The 24,589-nt window shown below is 39.7% G+C and overlaps 1 protein-coding gene across 1 annotated transcript in view; it reads right to left on the bottom strand.

Moving 5' to 3' along the window:
• Positions 1 to 584: 584 nt before the first annotated feature.
• LOC135112610 (protein takeout-like) overlaps positions 585 to 24,589 on the bottom strand; it is a 28,056-nt gene continuing 4,051 nt past the window's right edge. The window contains exons 2-6 of the mRNA XM_064027127.1: positions 9,353 to 9,448; positions 8,003 to 8,150; positions 7,553 to 7,686; positions 5,558 to 5,710; positions 585 to 4,683 (exon numbers count right to left, since the gene is read on the bottom strand). Of these exons, the coding sequence (XP_063883197.1) occupies positions 4,529 to 4,683; positions 5,558 to 5,710; positions 7,553 to 7,686; positions 8,003 to 8,150; positions 9,353 to 9,448 (686 nt within the window). The 3' untranslated portion in view covers positions 585 to 4,528. The remainder of the gene's footprint in view (positions 4,684 to 5,557; positions 5,711 to 7,552; positions 7,687 to 8,002; positions 8,151 to 9,352; positions 9,449 to 24,589) is intronic.

Raw genomic sequence — 24,589 nt, 5'->3', positions numbered from 1 at the left:
GAAAGAAGAGGACACCAAGTACAGTACACAGTGCTGAGCAAAGATGGTACAGTTTGGGAACCACTACCATAGACAGGTAAGTACTGTATAGTATAGATAAATAGCAGGCATTACTTTTGTCTGATTTTATCAGTATCTGGAATTGTTGATTATTCAATTTGTTGTGTAATTCTAAACATTATTACAAATGTCATAATTTGGGGACATTATTCTATGAGTGAATGTCATATTTCTCTCTTCTAAGCCTTTTAGCAATTGCTGTATCTCTTCTGACTCAATTTCCTGTCTGTTTCTTTTCTCCTTGCAGTTAGTCTAAATTCTGATTCACTCATAAATACTTTTTTAAATATCCTATCATGATATTTTCTTTTAGGGCTTATGTATTTCTTCTTTCTGTTATCTTTCCTTTAGTGTATCTTCTAAACAGTTTGTGTTCTTCAAGACACTTTCCCTAGACTATCCTTTCCAAATATTTGATTTCTTGTCTTATCTCCATATATGAATTCCCTCATGATTAATTATATACTAGTATATGTATATAATGACATTTAATGTAAACATTTTGTGAAAAAAATAAACTAAGATAACACAGGGAGCTTTTTATTGGGACAGTTTATGATGTAAATTTTATACAATGAGTAATGTATGTGATTTTTACTAGATGTTCCACTGATGAGCACCAGGTCTCCCAAGCTCTTTTACTGAGGGATTAGCTTAATGAATCATGAAAACATACTGCCCATGTGAGCTTGGGTGTGGGCAGATGTGGGAAGTGGCGGTTGGCATGAACACTGCTGCCTTGGTTCTGGGGCATTAACTTGTCTCACACAAAGCAGACATTGAGCCCCACTTGTTGCTGGCCCAATCCTGGTATAAATTCCTGTTATCTGGCCTAGTTTTGGTCACAGTTGGCCCAATATGCTTTTTCAGCAGCTCTTTTTGTGAGATAATCAACCAGATACTGTACAAATATAGGTGAAGCATCAATCAAGAAAGCTACTGAGTGTGTAGTGATTCTGTATCTTTGGCTCATTAATGATTGTTTACCTCTGTGCTCTCAAATTTATGAGTGTGTGATTCCTTTTATTTTTAACTTTTATAACATTTGGAAAAATACTACTTCTTACTGCTTGGTATATCAGTTTTGCTTAGAAAATTTAGTTTCTATCGTATTTCAAGGAAAGACTGTCTTGAAGGTATAAAAGAGAAGTAATGCATGATTTACCCTTGGCATGGGAAATCATGTAAGGAACTTGTGCACCCAAGATGTGAGGAATGACATTGGCTTCCATTAGGTCATATAGATTTGTCTTAGAACATGGAATGTTCTGTAATTGTATTTGTGCTTCTCCTACATTAGGAAATGCATTGTCAGTAACACTGCACATCTTGCATGAGCTCAGTAAGGTGAAGTGTTTTTGTTTATTTATTTTTTTTTTATTTACTATTATTATTATTATTATTATCATATTTCATTGTTTTGTTATTATTATTATTTTTGCTATTATAATATATTATCATTATTATCACTGTTACCATTATTATTATTATTGTTATTATTATTATTGTTATTATTATTATTATTATTATTATTATTATTATTATTATCATTATCATAATTATTATTATTATTATTGCTATTATTGTTGTTTTACTATTACTGTATTAATATATACTGTTTTAATGCAAGTGCTACGTACTTAAGACAATAAGTATTTGACTTTATAATTCATAATAAAGTAAAACAAAAAATAGTTATATTTATTTACCTTATAAAATTCAAAAAAGGAAAAAAAAAAGTGGGGGAGGTTGAGGTGGTGGGGAATCTTGTATAACATTACATGGTTCTAGTGACTCTAGTCTATCTTAATAGTAATACAAGGACAGTTTGTTAAATGCCCTCTACATTCACGGTGGGGCTTACTGAAACCTGTATTAAACTTAATCAATCAGACCAGGTAATCATGCTAAGAAAACACTCATGAAACACCGATTAATCATATAAATGTAGCCTTGGAAAATGGTCTTGATGAAAGAATGAAGTGTTTAAGACTACCGATCTTACTGCTGAAAAGATAATAATAATAATAATAATAATAATAATAATAATAATAATAATAATAATAATAATAATAATAATAGGGAAATCAGGAAATTAAAAATGCTTTTTTTTTTTTTTTTTTTTTTTCATCTTTTACTAGTCTACTTGTACCAGTGAAATGACAACTTCGCTAGGAGTGTCTGCGAAGTAATCCCTCGTGGTGCCAAAGGACTATTACAATAATGTGGCGGCAAACACCTGCAGAAGAGCACCCGATGAGGGGCAGGCACTTCCAGAGGCGTACCGACTTAGGTCATACATTTGTACAATAACAGTAAAACTCGCACATTATTAAAATTACTCAGGCTTCTTAAAACAGTGATTTTCAACCTTAGACGCGCGAGGCACATACGAGAATAATCTTTGGAGTCAGCAATCATTCTTAGCCCTACGAAAGCATTTTTTCTCTCTGTCTCTCTCTCTTCTCCTTCTTATCCTTATAATTGTTCTCTTTTTTATGTAAGATGGGACTGGCCTAGGACAACAAAAAGACTGAAAAAGGCCCTCTCAAGGTGCCAGTTTCCGAAGAGTGTAGTCAAAAGAGTTATCCAGGGACTGCCAAGTGTAGGCCTGATAGATGGCTTCTTGCAGCTTCCCTTATCTTCTCATGTTCTTATGTTCTTATGTTCTTATCCAGAGCTTGAGAGGTGTCTTTGAACTTCCATCTTGAAACAGTTCACGTCAAGCAATTACAGAAGTAGGCATGGAGTTCTAGAGTTACCAGTAAAAGAAGTGAAAGATTTATGACATGAAGTTTATAGCATGTCATGAAGACTTATGCCATGACGCTTATTATATAATCCGAATGAATCTAAATGCTTTTTACGGAACGAAAATAAAAGTACAGAGCAAAAAGGTCTAAAATACTATATTACTTCGTTTTTCAGTCACTATTGTCTTTCAGAATTCAACTTTTTATGTAAGAGTGGGGTCTGGGCCAAAGAACAGAAAAAAAAAGGATCTGCGGAAAATGTCAGTCCCCAAGAGCAGAGCCAAAAGGATTATCCAAAATTAAAGAAGTCTTAAAACCTCCCTCACTGCAACGTTATTGAGCTTCAGGAGTCTTACCAGTCAAAGGGCTAAAGTAACGCTGGGTTTTTAGGTAGTAATGCAAAATCTTGTGGTATAATACAAGTTGGACTGATTTGTCTAGTTTTCAGGGCAGTTTTCCATTTAAGACCAAATACACAAGATAAGATTAAGTCAAAAAAAGTTAATATGCCTTGCTCTTTGTTGTTCCTGAGAGCCTCAAGGAGCGCGCAACAGGAAAAAAAAAAGGATTGCGAACCACTGATTTAAAACGAAGAAACAACTCTCTCTCTCTCTCTCTCTCTCTCTCTCTCTCTCTCTCTCTCTCTCTCTCTCTCTCTCTCTCTCTCTCTCTCTTACACACACACACACACACACACACACACACACACACACACATCATTCACTACAATACTCGATGTTACAATAAAAATTCTACCAAATAACAATACACAATTACGTAGTACATAGACGGTTGTGAAAACACAAGCAAAAAAGATCCATTTTGTTTCGATGTATAAGTTAATACCAAAACAAAATACAGCAAAACAAATGAAGGAAGGAAAGAAAGACGAAAGAAGGGAGAATCAGTACAAAGGAGAATAACTAAAATGATACAGGAGAGGAGTATTTCTTACAAAGCGAGATTGAAGATGATAAATTTACATTCTTTAGAGAGACGGAGGTTAAGAGGGGACCTGATAGAGGTCTTTAAATGGTATAAGGTTTATATCAAGGGGGGACGTAAGCAAAATTCTTAGGATCAGTAACCAGGATAGAACAAGAAATAACGGGTTCAAGCTTGAAAAATTTAGCTTTAAAAAAGAGATAGGAAGGAATTGGTGCTCAAATGGAGTGGCAGATGAATGGAATAGACTCGGTAATCAAGTTGTTAGTGCTGAGTCATTAGGGAGCTTTATGAGATAAGACAACTTTATGAATGAGGATGATAGGTGGAAATAGGTAGGTATATTTCATACATGGATTGTCACGTGAAGACTTCCCTTATTTCTTACGTTCTTATGTGACATTCACTCCCCTCATAAAACATTACTAAAAAATACTGTAAGTTATGTGTCGAGAGGGAAAGGAGGAGGAGGGCAGAAAACGAGATGGATATGAATACCTGGTTTTCTTTCTCAGTTTAACAGGAAGACGGCCGAGAAGAATTAACAAGGAGGAATGCCAGTTGGAAGAGAACAGGCAACAACCTCGTTTTCTTTAAACAGAAGACGGGAGGGACTGAACAGGCACATCGGTTAATCTAATACCACTACTCTGAGGTGCTTGAGGTCCGCTGAGGTATCGTGGAGAAGGTAAGAAATTAATAAAAAAATGTCAAAATTACTCGTCACTAGTCCTCAAGGGGCTGGATGGGAGTTTATGTGCGTCAAGGAGTTAATTCTGCACCAGGAAGGCGCTGACGGGGAGCTGGGAGAGGGCGTCGTTCATCACCTTCCCCACCATTTCGTTGAGTCGCGCCACCACCTGAGGCTTCACTTCCTGCAGGATCTCACGTCCGTTTTCGTTGATGAAGAGATTAGCGGCGCGACCTGAAACGATGGGGTGATATGTTACTCTCTCTCTCTCTGATCCCGGGCACGCAGGAATGCATTAGAGTGAGGAAATGCTGCAGGAAAAATGTGTAGCGTGTCATTGTTCTTTTTCAGGTTTGTACTTAATGTCACAGTGTCACATTACTGTTTATCCTTTCGCTACTAGATCCATTATTTTCTGTCGCGTCATCGCTAATTCTGACAATCTCACTGAAGAAAATAAAAACAGTCTGACATATCCATTCAACAAAGCTAAAATTAAATAGATAAATAAACAATAAAGTCTGCAATTTCTACTGAACTTCATGTAACTTTACGTCAGCCACACACACAATGTTCTGTCATTTATTTGTTGATCTTTTTTTCTCTCTCGTGTTGCGGATATAAGTCTTCACTGTTGTCTCCTCAAGCTTGAAGAAACACAATTTTTTTTTGTGTGTGTGTGTAATTGCAGATCGGCTAAGAGAGAACAAAAAATAATAATGAAAACACCTCTGAAAACCCAAAACACACCCACTAGAACCATGAAAACCCTTTGAAAACCCAGTAACACGCACGTTAGAACCATGAAAACCCCTTGAAAACCCAAACAACGCTCACTAGAACCATGAAAACCCTTTGAAAACCCAGTAACACCTACTAGAACCATGACAACCCTTTGAAAACCCAAACAACGCCCACTAAAACCATGAAAACCCTTTGAAAACCCAGTAACACCTACTAGAACCATGACAACCCTTTGAAAACCCAGTAACACCCACTAGAACCAAGAAAACCCTTTGAAATAACTTCCACTAGAGCTGTTACGAGTCGAGATAAGACACCCCTAAGACCCAAAGTACTTGAGAACACTGCCCAAAGAATCACGCACCAAGGATCTCGTCGCCGTTGAAAAGATCGGTGAGATGCATCCGTAGGTGTTCGATAGTGAAGTCGATGTTTGTGTTGGAGATTCGAAGCCTCTCAGTGCCGTCCTCTTGCGTCTCGATGCTCATCATGCTGGTTCCCGTCGCGTCCACACCCTCTGCGGGACAAGGAAGTGGTGAGGGTGGTGGTGAATGGGTGATGGTAGTGGTGGTGGTGGTGATGGTGTACTAAAAGGAGACTCTAGTGGTGACAGTGATGTAAGGCTTATTATTGTTATTGTTGTTGTTGTTGTTGTTATTACTGTCCATCGTACTAATGCAAGAGTTAAACAGTACTTTCACTCTCTTATTTACCTTAGTATCTCTTATTTTAATATTACCTCCATTACTTTTGTTGCCATTTGTGTTGCGTCCTCACTAACGCCAAACGCTCCCACTCTACTGAGATATACATTCATTGGTTCTATAATAATCTTGCTTGCTGCCATCCGTGTTGCGTTCATCGTACTAATGCAAGAATTAGGCATTATCTCCGCTTTTTCATTACAGCCGCGAGTCAGTTGAAGGAAAGATCTCATTCTATTCCTTCTCCCAACAAAAACTGGACATTTTCAAGACGAGTGAGTAATAAAAAATACTATTCGTAAGTTGTATAAAAAAATATATGTAAAAAAATATAAAAAGAGAATAAAACTGTCTTTTTTTCATATTAGCTGTTTTCTTTAATATTTTTCTTTCCGTCTGCCCAACAATTAACACGTCTCTCTCTCTCTCTCTCTCTCTCTCTCTCTCTCTCTCTCTCTCTCTCTCTCTCTCTCTCTCTGTAACCCCACGTGACCATTCTTCTTTTTATGCTCCTCTTACCCCACAAAAATAAATAAAAATAAAATAAAAATAAATGAGAGAGAGAGAGAGAGAGAGAGAGAGAGAGAGAGAGAGAGTGAGTGTGTGTGTGTGTGTGTAAGGTACGTATCACTGGAGGTTTGTAAATTCAGCGAACAAATATATAACAAGATTAAACCAGATTCTGAGTGTTAAGACTTGACGCAGCTATTTTTACCGGCATTTCTAAATTTCATGTTAAAGAATCGGGAATGAAAACCGCGAACCATTTCATGCAATTTCCTGAATTTAGCAACATCTATTTCACAGCGCTGGAGTGGGATTACATTTTCTCTCTCTCTCTCTCTCTCTCTCTCTCTCTCTCTCTCTCTCTCTCTCTCTCTCTCTCTCTCTCTCTCTCTCTCTCTTGTACGCACGAAGCACAATGCAATCTTTAAATTTCATTCCCAAAAAAACATTAAGTCTAGATAGTTGTCAGGAAACTAAAGAATTATTGTAGTAAAGTTCCATTACGTACAAACTTTGCGTTAATTCAAGTCGTTAATGTTATTACTATCTTTTTTACCCAGAGTCTATATCTATTTTCCTTAAGACTGAGGACAGGAACACTACTCCTACTACTACTCCTACTACTACTACTACTACTACTACTTTTTTTTTTTTTTTTTTTTTTTTTTTTTTTTTTACTACTACTACTACTACTGTTACTACTACTGGCCTTACTTTTAAACTGTTTTCCTTTTTCATTTCATCTTAGGGGACTGGCATCTCCAGACGGCCTTTTATTTTCTTTTTTTTTATAGGTCAGTTTTGTTGCCCTTGGCCAGAACCATCTTACATAAAAGAGCAAGAAAGAAAGAGAGATAGATAGAAAGAAAGACTGAAAGAAGAGGAAGAGGGAGAAAAGAAGAAGACGATAATGGCGAACAACAAGAGATAGAATGGTGACGATAGGTAGAAATAGGTAGGTGAGATTCATACAGGGACTGCCACGTGTAGCTTGATGGCTTCTTGCAGTTTCCCTTATTTTCTTACACTCTTAAGAAGAAAAGTAGTAGTAGTAGTAGTAGTAGTAGTAGTAGTAGTAGTAGTAGTAGTAGTACTAGTAGCAGCAACAACACACGCGCACACTCACACAAAATGAACACCATACTCACTGAAGTTGGCCCAAAACTCTCCGGATCCGCGCGCCGGGAAGAGGAAGATCTGTCCATCGAGAATATAGAAGCCAGTGATTGCCATCTCCGGGATGTAGAGGGCCACTGTCAGCTCACGCAGCACAGGGTCGGCGCTGGGGAGGGCGGCGGTGGAGGGAAGGCAGGCGGAAGAAAGGAAGAGAAAGATTTGTTAGTTTCGCGACTTGTGACCTTAAACTGAACCACTTCTGCACCGCACCTCCGCTAATCTTTAAAGGCTCTACCTGAAGTTACGTACACGTGTTTTTAAGTTAGTTTTTGCGGTTCTGGAGACAGATTAACAAGATTTCTATATCATTAAGAAGAGAAACAGTCTCTCTCTCTCTCTCTCTCTCTCTCTCTCTCTCTCTCTCTCTCTCTCTCTCTCTCTCTCTCTCTCTCTCTCTCTCTCTCTCTCTCTGCGTTCCTTACTTAATGAAGGTGGCGGTGAAGTTGGAGATGCCCGTCACAGTCACGTCGTTGAAGGTCGCTTGCATAGTCACGGCGCCCTGCTGCTGCCGAAACTCAATGGTCTTGATGCGCATTGGCTCCAGCGGGGGCAATGACAGCTCCTGAATACCTGTGGGTGCGGGAGGAACAGTGAGCGGGAGGAGCAGTGAGAATCGCCTAGTATTTGAGAGGTTATGCAGAGGAGATGCTGGGTTTACTTCCCTTTGATCGATAAATGATCTATCTATCTATTTGTCTGTCTGTCTGTCTGTCTGTCTATGTGTGTGTGCTAAGGTGGCGACTGGTTGAGGATTCTGAAGCGTCGTATGGTGTGCTTTGGTTAGCTGAGTGTGTGTGTGTGTGTGTGTTGGTGAATTCTTAACTTCATATTTTCTCTCCTCCTTCTTCTTTTCCGCCTCCTCTTCCTACTTCTCCTCCTCCTTCTCTTCTCCCTCCTCCAAGTCAACATCGTTAACTGCCTGGGAAGGTCACTAGTTACTTGATAGAGATGAAGCGTGACGAGGAATGAAGAGAATACGAAAACAAGTGAGCAATAAAAGCGATTAGATGATGCGGAGGAGGAGGAGGAGGAGAAGGAGGAGGAGGAAAAAAAAGCGTATAATAATGAAGTAAGGAAGACAAGACCAGAATGAGGAAGCAGAAGTATCCGTATTAGTATATGACAGAAATTAACAATATACACAATAAAAATGGACGGAAGAGGAAGAGAGAGAGAGAAAAAAAAAAACACAGATGAGAATGAAGTAGACGAGGAAGACAGTAAAGGCAAGAATCAAAGCAAATACAAGTGCAAGAAAGAAGACAGTAATATAAACAATAACGAGACACAGAAGAGGAAGAAAGAATCAGATGAAAAACAGATAAGAATGACTAAGGTTGGGAAGACAATGAAGCCAAGAATCAAAACAAGAAGCAAGAGAGCAAGTAGTAACACAGTACGGAAAAGGAACAAAGAAACGAATGAAAAATGAATAAGAACGAAGACAAGAATCAAAACAAGGAAGAAGAGACCAATAAACAAAACAACAGCAAGGCACAGAACAGGAAGAAGAAAACAGGAGATGATGATAAAGTAAAAGTAAGACGAAGACAGATGGACGATCACAAACAAACAAAAATAAACACTTAAATGGATACCTAGCGAAGAAGAAAGTTGGAGGTGCTTATAGGAAGAATTACGTATATTACCGTTGCATGAGCACAGAGGGAGAAAATAGTGAGATTGTGTGGACAGGTGGACGATCACAAACAAAAATAAACATACAAGAGAAGGACTAGAATGAGAAGTGGACCCTAATCGTGGGAACTTACCCGTGCTGAGATAAGGGCGAAGGTCACTCAGGGTCTGGTTGAGGCAAGTGTTGAGCTTCTCCTTGTTGTCCACGCGGCATTTCCGAAGTTGAGAGGCTGTGGAGAGAAGGAAACACCTGTCAGATACCTGATATTGCTGCAACTATGGGAAATGTGCACCAGGAAACACCTGTGGCATCTGCAGCACCTTGATATGCTCTTACAGGTAAAGGTACAAAGATCCGTTAACAATTATCATGTTGTTTTTATACTTTAACTGTTTCATTGTAGTATGTTTTTATGATTTTTCTGTCATTGTGTTGTTTGTGCTGATATGTGATGCTGGCAAGGACGGAGGGATGTGGGTGGTGCTGTGTGTTTGTGTGTGTGTCTGTGGTGTTGCAAGCATGTGTGGTGTGGATGTTTGGTGTTTTCAAGGTGTTGTGGTGTCAAGTATAGTGTTTGTTTGGTGTAATATGGTGTTGCATGCACAAGTGTGGTGTTTTTGAGGTACTGTGGTGTCTGTGGTGTGGTGTTGTGTTTGTTTTAGTATCGTGTGGTGTTGTAAGTCTTTGGTGCGTGGTGTGTGGTGTGGTGTTACATGCATTAGTGTGGTGTATGTAGGCATTTGGTGTCCTGTAGCTACTGTGGTGTCTGTGGTGTGACATGCGGTGGTGCAAGAAGGTGTGGTGAATGCACAAAGCGTCTTAGAGAAATTGTGGTATTGTGGTGTGGGTCATGTGGTGTTAATGTGGTATAGTGTACAGTGTGTGATGTATGGCATGTTGTAAGTATGTATAGGGAAGATGTCTGGTGTTCTGACGTGTTGAAGTGTTGCAGTATGGTGAGGTATGACTGGTGTGGTGTAGTGTGGTGAGCTGCAAGCATAAGAGTGAAGTACCTGGTGTATATAACCCTCGGGAAAAGTGATGAATAGGAAGGGTGTGGCGAGCAGACAGGTAAGGATAGGCACGAAGGGACAGACAGGTAGGTAATACATCAACAGGTAAGACTCAGGAATATAATACTTAAAATTTTTGCTTCTCCCTTTGTGCTCACGGGGGGAAAAAGGTGAAGGTTAGGTGCTTGTTCTTTTTCTTCTTATCTTTTCTTTCTTTCTGTCTTTGTTTCTCATTTTTCTTTCCTACAGTTTTCTCCCTCAGGCAAATGTTGGGTTCCTTATATGGAAGGACAGACAGTCAGGCACGCACACACGCGCACACACACACACACACACACACACACACACACACACACACACACACACACACACACACACACACACACACACACACACACACACACACACACACACACACACACAATGACAAAAGAAAATAGAACAAGTGGTTATTTTTTTTCAGGGAGAGAGAGAGAGAGAGAGAGAGAGAGAGAGAGAGAGAGAGAGAGAGAGAGAGAGAGAGAGAGAGAGAGAGAGAGAGAGAGAGAGAGAGAGAGAGAGAGAGAGAGAGAGACTAACCAACCTACCGACTAACTGATAGATAAAAGAATAAAAAAAAAAACAGACAGAGACAAAGACACAACACAAACACCAAATACAGAGAGAGAGAGAGAGAGAGAGAGAGAGAGAGAGAGAGAGAGAGAGAGAGAGAGAGAGAGAGAGAGAGAGAGAGAGGAGACAGAAGGACAAAGAGATAAAAGGGGGAGAATGAAGCAACGGAAAAAGAAAAAAAAAGTCAGTCATTTACATTCATTTTCAAACACGTAAGTACGGACAGGTAACGGTGAGGTGACCCTATTAATACCAACAAGGAGCCTCAGGTAAACACCATCCCTATTTCTTTGCCCTATTCCGCATTTCTTCCCTCTCAAGCCAAGCCGAAAGATCAAGGACTAGAAGGTCCGAGTTAACGGCCGCTTCGATATGAGAAAAAGGAAAGAAATCGAGGTAGTTGAGAAGTTTGTAAGTGACAGTGGTCGTTTTTATTACTGTAGTGACCTTGATGGCGTTGTTGGTTTGTTTTTCGCCTTCAGAAATTATTGTTTATTTATTTATCTATTTTCCGGCTTCATGAGTTATTGTTTTATTTATTTATTTATTTATTTTCACCTTCAGTTGTTTTGTTTTTACTTACAGGAATCGCCTTCAGGAATATATTAGTCACGTGCACCTAGATACTCCTTATTTATTTATTTATTTTACTATTATTATCACTATCGTTTTGTTTTATTTTGTTTTGCGGACGTCGGCAGAAGAAATCGCTGTATATCACATTTGCTTCTTCTCTGCGTTTAGTGTTTCCTTTTAATTTCAAGTCCCGTATTCTTTAACGCTTTCTTCTCCTCTTGACAAATTTCAAAGGCCACAGGGATGATGAGTAGTCAAGTTCTCGTGGGTACGTTTTTCCTTTGTTTTCAGTCGAGTTTCAAGGTTCACTCTTTTGTTGTTATTTATTTATTTACTTTTTTATTTTATCATGTTTTGTTTTATGTTTAGTTATTTTGCTTTATTGTATTCTATTTTATTTTATTTATTTTTCTTCTACTCCATCTGTCATCTCATGTCTTCGCTCTTCAATTTTCAGCTCTTTTAATCTTGATCTGGTAGAGAAGGGTGGGTGATTAAACGACGATTAAACATGGATTTTCATTTTCTTTTTCGTTCGTATATTATATAAGGGGAAAAATGGAATTTCCTTTCACTTCATGTCATGTTTTTTCCCTTCTGAAAAAAGTTGTAAGTTGTATTTTTTTTTTTTTTTTTTATTAAAGTGAACTCTCAATGTTGAAAGTTTCCCATGTTGCAAGAAGCAGCATTTATTCATTTTACTTGACTTATTTATTTTTTTTTTTTTTTCATGCATTAGGGAGAGCGCCAAAAAGAGGAAAGGTAAAAGAAAAATAATAAGTAATAATTGAAATAATAATGTAAGATGAATGAAAAAATAAGTCAGAAAAAACAACTCATTACCGGTTTCATTCTCCCCCTAAAAAGAAAAAAAGTGAAAAAAGATAAAAAGAAGAAAGACCAACCTGTTTTCTAGTGTCTCAATACGTTAATGAAGGGAGACAACATCACCACGTCAACCACCATCACCACCACCACTATCACCACCATTATCTCTCCTGTCTTCTCTACTCGTCAGTTAGTGAAGTTACAGTGAAAGATAGCACTTCCTTCTTCCTCCTTCCTATCACCTCTGCTCCCTGGGGACTTCCTGTTTTCCTTCACACTTCCAGACATAGAAAACGTAGTCGAGCGAGCGAGCAAGCGAGCGAGCGAGAGAGAGAGAGAGAGAGAGAGAGAGAGAGAGAGAGAGAGAGAGAGAGAGAGAGAGAGAGAGAGAGAGAGAACAAAAACAAAAAATCATGCACCTTAATCACGCTACAAGAACATCCTGGCAAGACCCTTAATTCATAAGACGCTTCTACCGCCCACTCGTCAATGTGTACCGCCGCCAGCCAGTTCCCAGGGGGCGGCGTGACCTTGGAACGCGCGGGGTGTTTTTGTGAGGCGCGCAAAAAGTGGTTCTCGCGTGTGTAAGCTTGCAACAAAGGCATGTACCTGATGCTCATAGCCATAGCGTATCCTCAAATCGTGCGCCTCACCATGACTCACTGACACGGAAGGAGAGGCTTATGGAAGGCGTCGTGCAGGAGTTTTTTTTGTCACCTTCATTGTTTTTTTTTTTCTTCTTCTTCTTTTTGGCGTGGGGGCTCCTCAGGGCGTGATTAGTTCAGGAGAAGTCTAAGGAGTGATACAAGAAGGGAAATATGCGAGGTATGAGAGAAGGAAGAGAGAGAAAGAGAGAGAGAAAAAAAAAAGGCAAGGAATAATGCAAGAAAAATTAAAAAAAGGAGTACACCAAGGTCTTTTTTTTTCATCTTCCTCATTCCCTTACTTCCTCCGGGTAGGTTCAGTTCTTTATTCTACGGAGAGTGAAGGGAGATGTAAGGGAAGAGGGAAGGGAAGAGAAAGAAAGGAATAATGAAGGAAGGATGAAGGAAGGAGTCTAGTATTCGGTTCTTTCTCTCACCTTCCTTGCTTTTTTTTTTTACTTTTTTTTTTTTTTTTGCTTCTTCAGGGTGTCTAGGAAGAGAGACTCGAGGTAAATATAAGGGAAGGAGGAAGGGACAAGAGGAGAAGAATAATGAAAGAAGGAATGAAGGAATGAAGGAATTCAGTAAAGAGGGACTTTTCACCTTCTATGTTCTTTCACTACTTTAGGGTGTATTTAGGTGTCTAGTTCAAGTGGAGACTGAAGGTAGATATAAAGAAAGAAAGAAGAGAGAGAGAGAATAAGAGAAATAATGAAAGGAATGAAGGGAGGAATCTAGCAAGGCCAGTTTCTTTCACCTACCCTGTTCTTTTGCTTCCTCAGGGTGTGTTTAATTCAAGAGGGAGTGAAGGGAGACATAATGAGAGAAGTAAGGAAAAAGAGAAAGGGTGAAGATAATGAGGGCACGAATGAAGAATGAAATTAAGCATGGAGGAAGAAAAAGCAAGAGAGAGAGAGAGAGAGAGAGAGAGAGAGAGAGAGAGAGAGAGAGAGAGAGAGAGAGAGAGAGAGAGAGAGAATCACCACCGCTCCCATGAAGAATTATGATTATACCAGAGAGCAAAGTCAAATAAAAAACAAACTCACTCTTCACATCCTGCATGACTAAGGCAATGAACAATACCGCCACGCACTTCCACGCTGATGATGCCAATGAGTGAACCAGCCAGTTACCAATAAAGAACCAAAGAACACCACTGTAATCTGAAGTGCTCGGAAGCTTAAGAAGAACAAGAACAGGAAGAACAAAAAAGAAGAGCAAGAAGGAAAAGAAACATGAACAGGAACAGCAACAACAACAATACCACCACCACCACCAACAACAACAAATACAAACCAAAAAAAAAAATTAAAAACAACAAAACACTTACTGATCCTAAAACAAACAAACAAAAAAAAAATCCATACAAATAATAACTACACAAACTGCACGATCTAATCTACATACAAGTACGTAAACAAATAAACACACAAACAAAGAAGACAACACAGGAGAAAGCTGACATGGGAACCACTGAGAAAGGCAAAGGAGGAGGAGGAGGAGGAGGAGGAGGAGGAGGAGGAGGAGGAGGAAGAGGAAGAGGCAAGGGAATAAGGAAGGGATGGCTGTTGGGACCTTCCTTACGAAATCCTCACCGTGCTTGCCTTGGGGTAAGTAAAAGTAGACAGACAATACTCATAAAATCTGCGGCTCCGTAAACTGAAAGACTGGGAGTAGTAGTAGTAGTAGTAGTAGTAGTAGTAGTAGTAGTAGTAGTAGTAGTAGTAGTAGTAGTAGTAGTAGTAGCAGTAGTAGTAGTAGTAGTAGTAGTAGTGGTGGTGGTGATGATAGTAAGTGGTTGTTTAATGAAGTAAGAGGACACGAAGTACCCAAAGTGTGAAAGGGAAAAGGAAGAGGAGACGGTGGTGAATGTGAAGATGAAAAAGAGAGAGAGAGAGAGAGAGAGAGAGAGAGAGAGAGAGAGAGAGAGAGAGAGAGAGAGAGAGAGAGAGGGAAAGGAATGCAGAGACAGATAACCACAGGAAACCAAACTAATTATTAGGGAGAAAGTTATATATATTAGTGTCCTCTCTCTCTCTCTCTCTCTCTCTCTCTCTCTCTCTCTCTCTCTCTCTCTCTCTCTCTCTCTCTCTCTCTCTCTCATTTGTATACCTCAAACATATGCCCAAATATTTGCATTCCGTGAAAGTCCTTGACGCTTTCTTAATCTAAGCAAGTAGAAACACTTCTTACTTTCCATCATGTTGCGTTTCATCTTCCTTACATTCAAATCTATGCGTGTTGCTTTTTTTCATTTCCTTTTTTTCCCCCTTCTTGTTGTTTTCTCGCAAGCTCATGAACAGGATGTGACTTTCCCTTCCGTGTTTGGGTTCTCAGAAATAGTTACCTTGCGAATTGCTGTACATACACACACACACACACACACACACACACACACAGAGAGAGAGAGAGAGAGAGAGAGAGAGAGAGAGAGAGAGAGAGAGAGAGAGAGAGAGAGAGAGAGAGAGAGAGAGAGAGAGAGAGAGAGAGAAAGAGAGAAAGTGACGGACAGAGGGAAAAACAAACAAACAAACAAACAAACAAATAAACAAACAATGAAAACAAGTAGAAGGAAGAGAATGAAACAAAAACAAAGTTGGAAAGTAGGAAAAGAAAGTAGGAAAACAAAAAGTAAACATGGAAACACACACACACACACAACACACACACACACACACACACACATAGAATAAAAAAAAAATTGCTTAATCGTTACACAGCATCTCATCTTCCCTTTCTCCAAATCTACGCGTTTTACTTTCCTTTGTTTTGTTTTCTTTTTGTTTTCTTTTCTTCATTCTAATGTCCTCTATTCAGAAACGCTTTTGCTCTTTCACCACAACTATTTTCAAAGGCCATAGAGACGATTACCCGTGTTTCCAAAAGTGTTTCTGCTGTTAATAACGTAGAAATCATCTTAATCAGTCACTAGAATGATTAAAACACCCTTGAAAACCCCTGTAACTTCAACTAGAGGCTTTTGAAAGTAGTGGAGATGCGGCGCAGTGTTTCAGGATACAGTCCAACACTCGCTTCTATTCACGAGGCTTATAACATTACTCGATTGCCTGTAAATTTGGGTCACTACTATCATTACCTAGCGGGCTGTGTGAGGGAGCCGCTCTGGGTGTCCTTGGGTAAAGCGGGGGAGCCGAGGGAAGCTGTAAACTGACGAATACTTCTACAAACACGGATTGAGTGGACCGACACGATGCAAACTTTAGGGTCGAGTAATTCGCAAAGTACACGGTGATTTAACACTTGGCTGCGCGGAACAAGGAGAGAAGTATGGGTGAAGTAATGAGGTGTGAGAAATGTGTCGTGGGTGTTTTCTTTCTTTCTTTCTTTCTTTCTTTCTTTCGTTCGTTTTTTTTTTTCTAATATGTCTTTCTATTTTCTCCCTTCTATATTTCTTTTGTCTTTCTTTTCTTTTCTCTTATTTTCCATTCATTCATTCATTCTTTCTTTCTTTCTTTCTCTGTCTTTTTTTTACTTTCATTCTTTCTTTCTTTCTTTTGACAATCTATTTAACTGGCTAGTGTTTCCATGAAGTTAGCAGATTAGTCAGTTAGTTAGTCCATTAGCTGGTTAGCTAGTTAACTATTGAGTCAGTCAGTCGGATTAGTCAGTTACTCGTATATTCAGTTATCAATTAACTTATCTAGCCATCGATTACTGTATCTCTAGGTCAGCCAGACGACTTGAGGCACCCCTAGCCACCACCAGTAGGACTAGCGGAACCTGACAGCCGGTTCTGCAGGTTTCACTTTCAGTTGTTCCGTGGCTCGGAAAAAAGTGTTGTACTCTTGCTCTGCTTGCTGATTCCCCGCAGCCCACGTGCACCTGACTCATGGCCGCTCCTGACACCTGCCTAACACCTGTCTTACATTTATATAACACCTATCTAATACTTTTTCGACATCTATCTAGTATATGTCTGACATCTGACATCTAACATCTGTCTGACACTGATCTATCTTGTCTATCACCTGTTTACAACCGGTCCAGTACTTGTCTCTTGTGAGGAGTGTAAAAAGAGATCTCCCTTTTGTTTTCATCTCTTGGTTCGCGTCTGTACCACCTAAGACAATCAAACAAGGCATAATTGACCTATGTAAGAATGTGTGTGTGTGTGTGTGTGTGTGTGTGTGTAAAGAATATACACACATGAGCGATACATGACACATCGTTGGATTTCTCATTCGTGTAAGAAAGGAAAAAAAAAAGGAGGAAAAAAAACCTGACCAGCATTACACAACCAAGCCATGACGGCAACAATGACGCAGCAAGGCCTCGGTTGGTACTAAGTGGAGAACCCGTCCGCGAAGTGAATGAAAACTAGACACAAGGAAGGCCAAGAGTGCATGTATGAGTAAGGAATACCCACTGCAGCACTAAAAGCAGGCACACACCACTATAAATACATCGTTTTTATTTTTATTTATTTATTTATTTTATTTTTTTACGTAAAACTACCCATTTAAGATCGGTCATTTAACCCTTTCACTGCGGCACGAAACAATTGGCAGCACCAGAAGCAATGCATGAAATTTTTATAAGCATCTACTGTAAGAAAAAAATAAATAAATAAAAATAATAATAATAATAATAATAATAATAATAATAATAATAATAATAATAATAATAATAATAATAAAATAAAAAGGAATAGATTTTGCAAATTTTCACGCAGTTTTAGAGACTGGAAGCGGCTGTAGAACAAGTAAAGATGTCTCAGAGTGCTTAGTAATTAAGGGAAGATGTACCAAATAGCAATCAAAGGGTTAATAAGACAGTACAAATTATCTAAAACTGCACTGAGGAAAGACTCTTGAAACCTCCCTTCGTGTGTTCAGAATGGCCACCTACACACCCGTCTGTCTGTCTGTCTGTCTGTAATGTGATGTGTGAGTAACGCTGACACATGAACCCCAGTGACACACGAATCTCTGAACGTACAAAAACGAGATAATGACACGGTGCATTTCCGGTCAGATGCTGCAGTAACCTTCCGCACCGTCACTGTGAATCATGCGTCTCCCTCACCCTGACGTCCTCTCACCTGTTGAAGTCTCCTTACGTCTGAGAACGGGTACAGTATCAGCTGCTTACAGGACTCAGGAGTGAGGGGAAGCAAAGGTCAAAAATAATGGGGAAACCTTATGTTATTTGAGAACTGGCCGTGACTGTGCCGTCCCTTACCTTTCGTTTATAACCTTGTATGTAATATCACTTAATTACCTATAAAACTGAGTCATTGCATCAGAGAATTACAGAACAATCGCTAAACATTATGGAAAATGTTATGTCTCTTCAGAAGTGCCTATAAATAAACTGTCCTTCACTTACACTCATGATCCTTCACGTAACAACATGCGATTACCTATAAAAGTGAGTCATTACATTAAGTTATTACCTGTTAGATAAGATAATTAGAGAAAAATGTCGAAACACAATGGATCATGTTACGTTACCTCAAAACAGACTATAAATAAACCGTCCTTCACTTACACTCATGATCCCTTTACGTAACATCACTTGATTACCTATAAGAGTGAGTCATTACATTCATTACCGGATGATAGGTAAGTGACATGCAATGCTCGCAAGGCCTCAGGTAGCTCCAATACTCAGCATCGCCTAACACATGGCCGCCTGCCAACACTCCCTCTTCCCCAGTAGTACAACAGCTACGGGAATGAAAGACTCGAGGTGAATCTACAAGTCAAGTGAATGTGCTCATGTGACTGGCTTAATGAATACCGTCTCAGTTTATGACTCGAGTTTATGAAGTATCGAGGTTGGCAAGGAGGGTTAACGACACTTTCAAATCACTTGAGTACTACAATGTCGAAGTCGCCAGTGATATGAGGAATAACAAAGCTTCCAGTCAGAATAGAAGTTGCCATTGAGGTGAACAACAGCAACACTTCCAAATCAATCGAGAACTTAAGTGTCGAGGGTGCTAGTGAGAACAACAACAACAACAACAACTTCAGCTAATTGGACTACTGAAGAATTGAGATTGCTGTTGAGGTGAAGAATAACAACACTTTGAAAGTAGTTGAAGATTTAAGTATGCAGGTTGCCACTGAGCACAACAAGAATAGTAACAACAACAACAACAACAACAACAACAACAAAAATACCATCACCACCACCACCAACAACAACATCCAAACCACACGAAAGCTTAATTAAGTGTGGTGATTAACAATAACAACAACAACAACTACTACTACTACTACTACTACTACTACTACTACTACTACTACTACAGATAAAACTAACACCAGAATCTACCCACATACTCAAACGCAAATACGCACACGCTGGTCACAAGGATCTAACCAGTGTTTCGTGGGGTGTGGGACGAGGAGGAGGGGGCGGAGGAAGGAGTTACCAATCTTTCGTCACCTGCGTCACATCCCAACCATCGAACACATCCGGCAGTTGCGCAAACGTGAAAAAGTGCCTGTCATGCGCAATGGTTAAGACAGCGCCCCGTGAGTGCCTTGTTTGGCCATCGCTTGCATCATTAACTTTGTCATCATCATTCATAAACGCTTCTTTTTATGAGGAAATTAACACTTCGATTGCTGTTAGAGAGAGAGAGAGAGAGAGAGAGAGAGAGAGAGAGAGAGAGAGAGAGAGAGAGAGAGAGAGAGAGAGAGAGAGACTACAAACACTAATATATCTTAACTAATCGATAACTCCTTTCCTGGCAGTGGTATCTTGACTCAATTAATCTTTTAGTCTTTATATTTATGAAGTCTGGACTGAAACTTTATTATTTCATTGAGTTTTATAGCTACAGACACTAAAACTTTTGAACTTTTCGATATTTTGTTCTGGCAATGGCATATCAAGTTTCTGAATCTGTTAATCTTTATAGCTACTAATTTCGACTATGATTAGATGTTTTTTATTAAGTTTCACAGCAGACGTCTTAGAAAATCAGTAAAGTTGTGTTGCGTAAACTTCTTACCTTAGAAGTTTACAGTTTCATGTAGTTATAAATAAGAGTAAACTGCGCATGTCTGTAAGTTCCAAAAAGGTCAAGATTCTAACAGTTAAAAATTACATACTAAACTTACGCCACATTTTACTTGGCTGTAAAATTCGTGGCATTCAAATAATTAAGTGACGTTTACTTTGACGTGATTATCTTTGTGCTAATTCTGCGTGACTTCATTTGTATCCTAATGTACGAATAAAATGGTTCTCTCTCTCTCTCTCTCTCTCTCTCTCTCTCTCTCTCTCTCTCTCTCTCTCTCTCTCTCTGATCTTCTCATTTCTTTTTTTTTGTAAATGACATAAAAACTGGCTTCTACGTATTTTCTTTTCCCTCGTCCCTTTCTCTTAGATTTGCTCATTTCTTCTTTTGTAAATGATATAAAAAATGGGTTTCTATATCTTTTCTTTTCCCTCGTCCCGTCTCACCAGTACGTAAAGCAACCTGGATGATTCTCTGACCCACTGTTCACTTGGCCGTCTGTCTATTCATTTACTTATTTTTTACAACTAACTTCTTATTTTCAGGACGACTGACTGCTACCAACCACATTCTTGCAAGTTTCTTCATCTAATCTCAACCTGTCAAGACTAGTGAAAATAAATGTAGTTTTCAAGACAGATTGACACGTGTTCTGCATTATTAGTACAAGATAACATCCATGGGAACCTGACTTATCACCTTCGTGGCCTTTGAAAACAATCGTAGTGAGAAAGCGAAGCAATTTCATGATTCTATTTTGTCAAAGAGTGGCAGCCTTGCGTATCTTCTTGCTCGTTTTGTTCCTTAACCAGGTAGGTCGCCGCGCCGCACAGGTTGCGTCTACTGGGCGGTGGAGGCTGTGAAAGTGATTAATTGGGATATGGGACGCCCCAGTAACCCAACGAACCACAACAACCGGTTCATGAATGGTGTACGCACTCTTACTGCCTCCGTACCCCTTCCACCAAGAAACACACACACACACACACACACACTCTCTCTCTCTCTCTACGTGAACAACAGCTAAACAATCCGCTAACCAAAAATACACGTTGCGAATCCTCATTAAGTTCCAAGGACAGGGTCCAGCGGGAAGAGAGGAGAGGAAAAGGAGGATAAGCCTAGCGTCACCTCCCATTAGTGGACATAAACAGCCTCCATTAAGGGCCGTGAGTGTGCTGGACTTACAGGCACAGGCTTAGCTGTCAATGCCGCCCAGAGAGAGAGAGAGAGAGAAAGAGAGAGATACCCTGTGATAGATCAGTGTTGTAGGGATATGAGAAGTGATGTGGTAGTAGTAGTAGTAGTAGTAGTAGTAGTTAGTGTACATTATTTCAAAAGATTATCAAGACACCGAAACTAAACTGCCCAACTTTTTTTTATTTTTTGAAACTCTGTAACTAATTTTTTTTTTTTAAGGAGCGGCAACAAAAAGTAGTAGTAGTAGTAGTAGTAGTAGTAGTAGTAGAACACGCGTAGCACTAAGACACAACATCACCTCTCACCTAATCCACAAACACTTACTTACTGATCTCCACTAATCCACCACCACTTTTATTTTCCTTTATTTCATCTCTCCCCGCCTGACTGCCTTCTTCCCCTCGCTACACACGAACACACACGCGAGAAAAGAAAAAAAAAAAAAATCTACTCTCAAGGTTGCTAGGTTGGTGGAGGATGGAAGGACGAGGGGAGGGGGGTAAGTGGAAGGTTGATGGAAGGGCTGAGGGTGGAGGGAGGGGAGGAGGGAAGAGTTTGATTCAAGTTGCTCCACAGGTTTTCCAGGTACACTAAGCAGGTGGTCATGGTCACGGTGAAACGCCAGGTAAACGCAGGTAAACGCAGGTAAAGTGGGGTTAGACAGGTGAGGCGACAAGGTGATCTAGCCACGTTAAGACACGGATCCGTAAAGTAAAAATGAACTGTCGGCTCTTTTTTTTTTCTCTCTCTCTGTCTCTCTTTCCTTTTTTCTTTTCTTTTTTATGGGTTTCTTTCTTTGTTTTGTTTTTTTATTCTTTTCCGTTTTTTTTTTATTTCTTTTTTCTTCGTTATTTTCTCTCTTGCTTTTTGAGTGATTTGAGTTTATTATCTTTTTTTTTTCATTGTAATTCAAGGATCGATGAATATACTTATTCTCTCTCTCTCTCTCTCTCTCTCTCTCTCTCTCTCTCTCTCTCTCTCTCTCTCTCTCTCTCTCTCTCTCTCTCTCTCTCTTGTGCAAAGTAACCTGTTGCATCGTCACCAGCAGTAATAGACCCCCAGCTGGTTCCCTCCCCCTTCCCCTCCCTCTCTCTTCCCCTCCTCCTCCTCCTCCTCCTGCACCCAACATTGCATCTGCGCAGAATGACGATTAGAAAAAGAGTGATGGAATACGTGTGTGTGTGTGTGTGTGTGTGTGTGTGTGCGTGTTTGTGTCGAGAACGAGGTAGCCACATAATTTAGTACAACTCTTTTCTCTTTCGACTGTTATAGAAAATGATCCATTCTCTCTCTCTCTCTCTCTCTCTCTCTCTCTCTCTCTCTCTCTCTCTCTCTCTCTCTCTCTCTCTCTCTCTCTCTATCTATCTATCTATCTATCTACCTATGACTTTTTTTTCACCTGAGTTCACCTCCTTCAGTTATAAAAGACTGAAGGACAAGAATCTATCCAAAACTTCATGAAATCGCTCGTAGCACGCCCTTCTTACCCTTCCTATAGCTTCCCTCGTGTTCTTGTATTACTATGACACGTGGATATGGGCGGGCATATTCTGTACAGGGATTGCCAAGTGTAGGCCTGATGACTTCTTGCAGCTTTCCTTGCGTTCCTATGCTCATACATTGTCCTCATGTCACCAGAGCTAACGCGCAGCTTACACTCACACACACACACACACACACACACACACACACCATTGAAGATGCAAGATATGAGGAGGAAGACATGTCAGGAACGCTTCAATGAGCTTCCACCCTCTTGGCCTTCAGAATCAAAACTAGTCCATAAAACGTAACCTGTTTAAGAAAACGTGCTTTGGGACTCTAATTCTTAAACGCTTTGCTCTCTCTCACCATGACTATCTTCTAAGGCCACAGAGATGATTAGCCGGGCTCTCAGGGGTATTTTCCATGTTAATAATGTAGAAAATTTGTTAATCTGCCACTAAAATCATAAGAAAACTTCCTTAAAGCCTCGTGTAACTTCAATTAGAGTCCTAGGCCTTCTTGGAGAAACGACACCGAGGAGCCAGAGGAAGAGCCACTGTAAAAAGACCTCCTCGTGTTGCTCTTCCCACGGTGCCACGATTACCATGCCTCGGATCTGTGCTCGTCACCTTAACCTCGATCTGCAGTAAGGTGTTGTAGCAGTGTAGATCAGGAAATGCAAGCAAGGAGCACCAATGAGCTGACAGTGAAGGCTGATCGAGCAAGCAATGTTTAGTAGGTCGTGGCAATGTTTCCAAGCTACAGGTGGGGAGACACGACCTCAAAACCTGCCTCGGTTCACATGGGTCACTTGACGCTTCCTTTGCATTCCCATTGTTGGAATGTAGAAGAAAACGTGTGCTAGAAGATGGAGCCATGAGGAAAAAAAAGGAGGGGGGGTGACAAAACATCAAAAAAAGAAAATAGAACAAAAGAAACAAGAAAAAAAATGGGAAAAAATTTACAGAAGAAAATAAAATAAAACAAGAAATTAAAAAAAAGGCAAAAAGTTAAATCAGAAATAAAATAAAAAGCAAAAGAAAAAAAGGAAAAGAAAAAAGAATTACGACACAAGAACGATATAAGAAAAACTGAAGAAAACAAGAACAAGGAGGCGGTGAGGGCATGGAGGGTACACAAAGGCTGGGCGGCCCGTGTCATTAGGAACAAAGCTTATGTATTCTAGGCAGGGACTCCCATCGTGCGACAGGGACAAGCTGCGGCGTATACCAGAACTCACCATCTTACGTCGTTAATGGGAAACATTGTGTAATCGTGTGTATGCACCTGTTTGTTTGTGCGTCTGGTTGTCTCTCTGTCTAATTATTTATCTATCTATTTGTTTATATATTAATTTATCTATATGACTATCAATCTTTCTATCTAGTCCATCTATCTATCTATCTATCTATATGCCTCTGTATGTCTGTCTATCTATTTATCTATCTATCTGTTTGTCTGTATCTATTTATCTAATTGTTTATCTATTGATCTATCTGTCTTTCTATCTATTTATCTGTCTGTCCGTCTATTTATCCATCTATGTAATTTACTATCAATCCATCTCTCTCTCTCTCTCTCTCTCTCTCTCTCTCTCTCTCTCTCTCTCTCTCTCTCTCTCTCTCTCTCTCTCTCTCTCTAACTACCCACAAAATACTAAACAACCAATTCTCTCTAACCCTGAAAACAACAATGAAGTACAAACATGGCGACAGTGCGCAGGGATGACAAACACAAGACACTCACCACCACCATTTGTCACAGCCACTCGTGAAACAAGGCTCGTTCTGGCAGAAGTAAACCTTGCAGCAAAGATTTTGACGTGACTCCCACTAACGCAACTCTACACACCGCTGGCGATAACCTTCCTCTTGACTTTTTTTCTCTCTCTTTCTCTCTTTCATTGTCTTACGTGCGCTGAGAAAATAGCGGTTGATGGTGACAAATGTGGGGAACTGTTACATAAGTGGTGGAGTTTATGACATGAATATAAAGCTTGGTATAGTAAAGCTTGT

Source organism: Scylla paramamosain, chromosome 24, assembly GCF_035594125.1.
Source record: "Scylla paramamosain isolate STU-SP2022 chromosome 24, ASM3559412v1, whole genome shotgun sequence".
Lineage (NCBI taxonomy): Eukaryota > Metazoa > Arthropoda > Malacostraca > Decapoda > Portunidae > Scylla > Scylla paramamosain.
The sequence above is the reverse complement of the archived record's forward strand: the minus strand, read 5'-3'. Positions and strand labels throughout refer to the sequence as shown.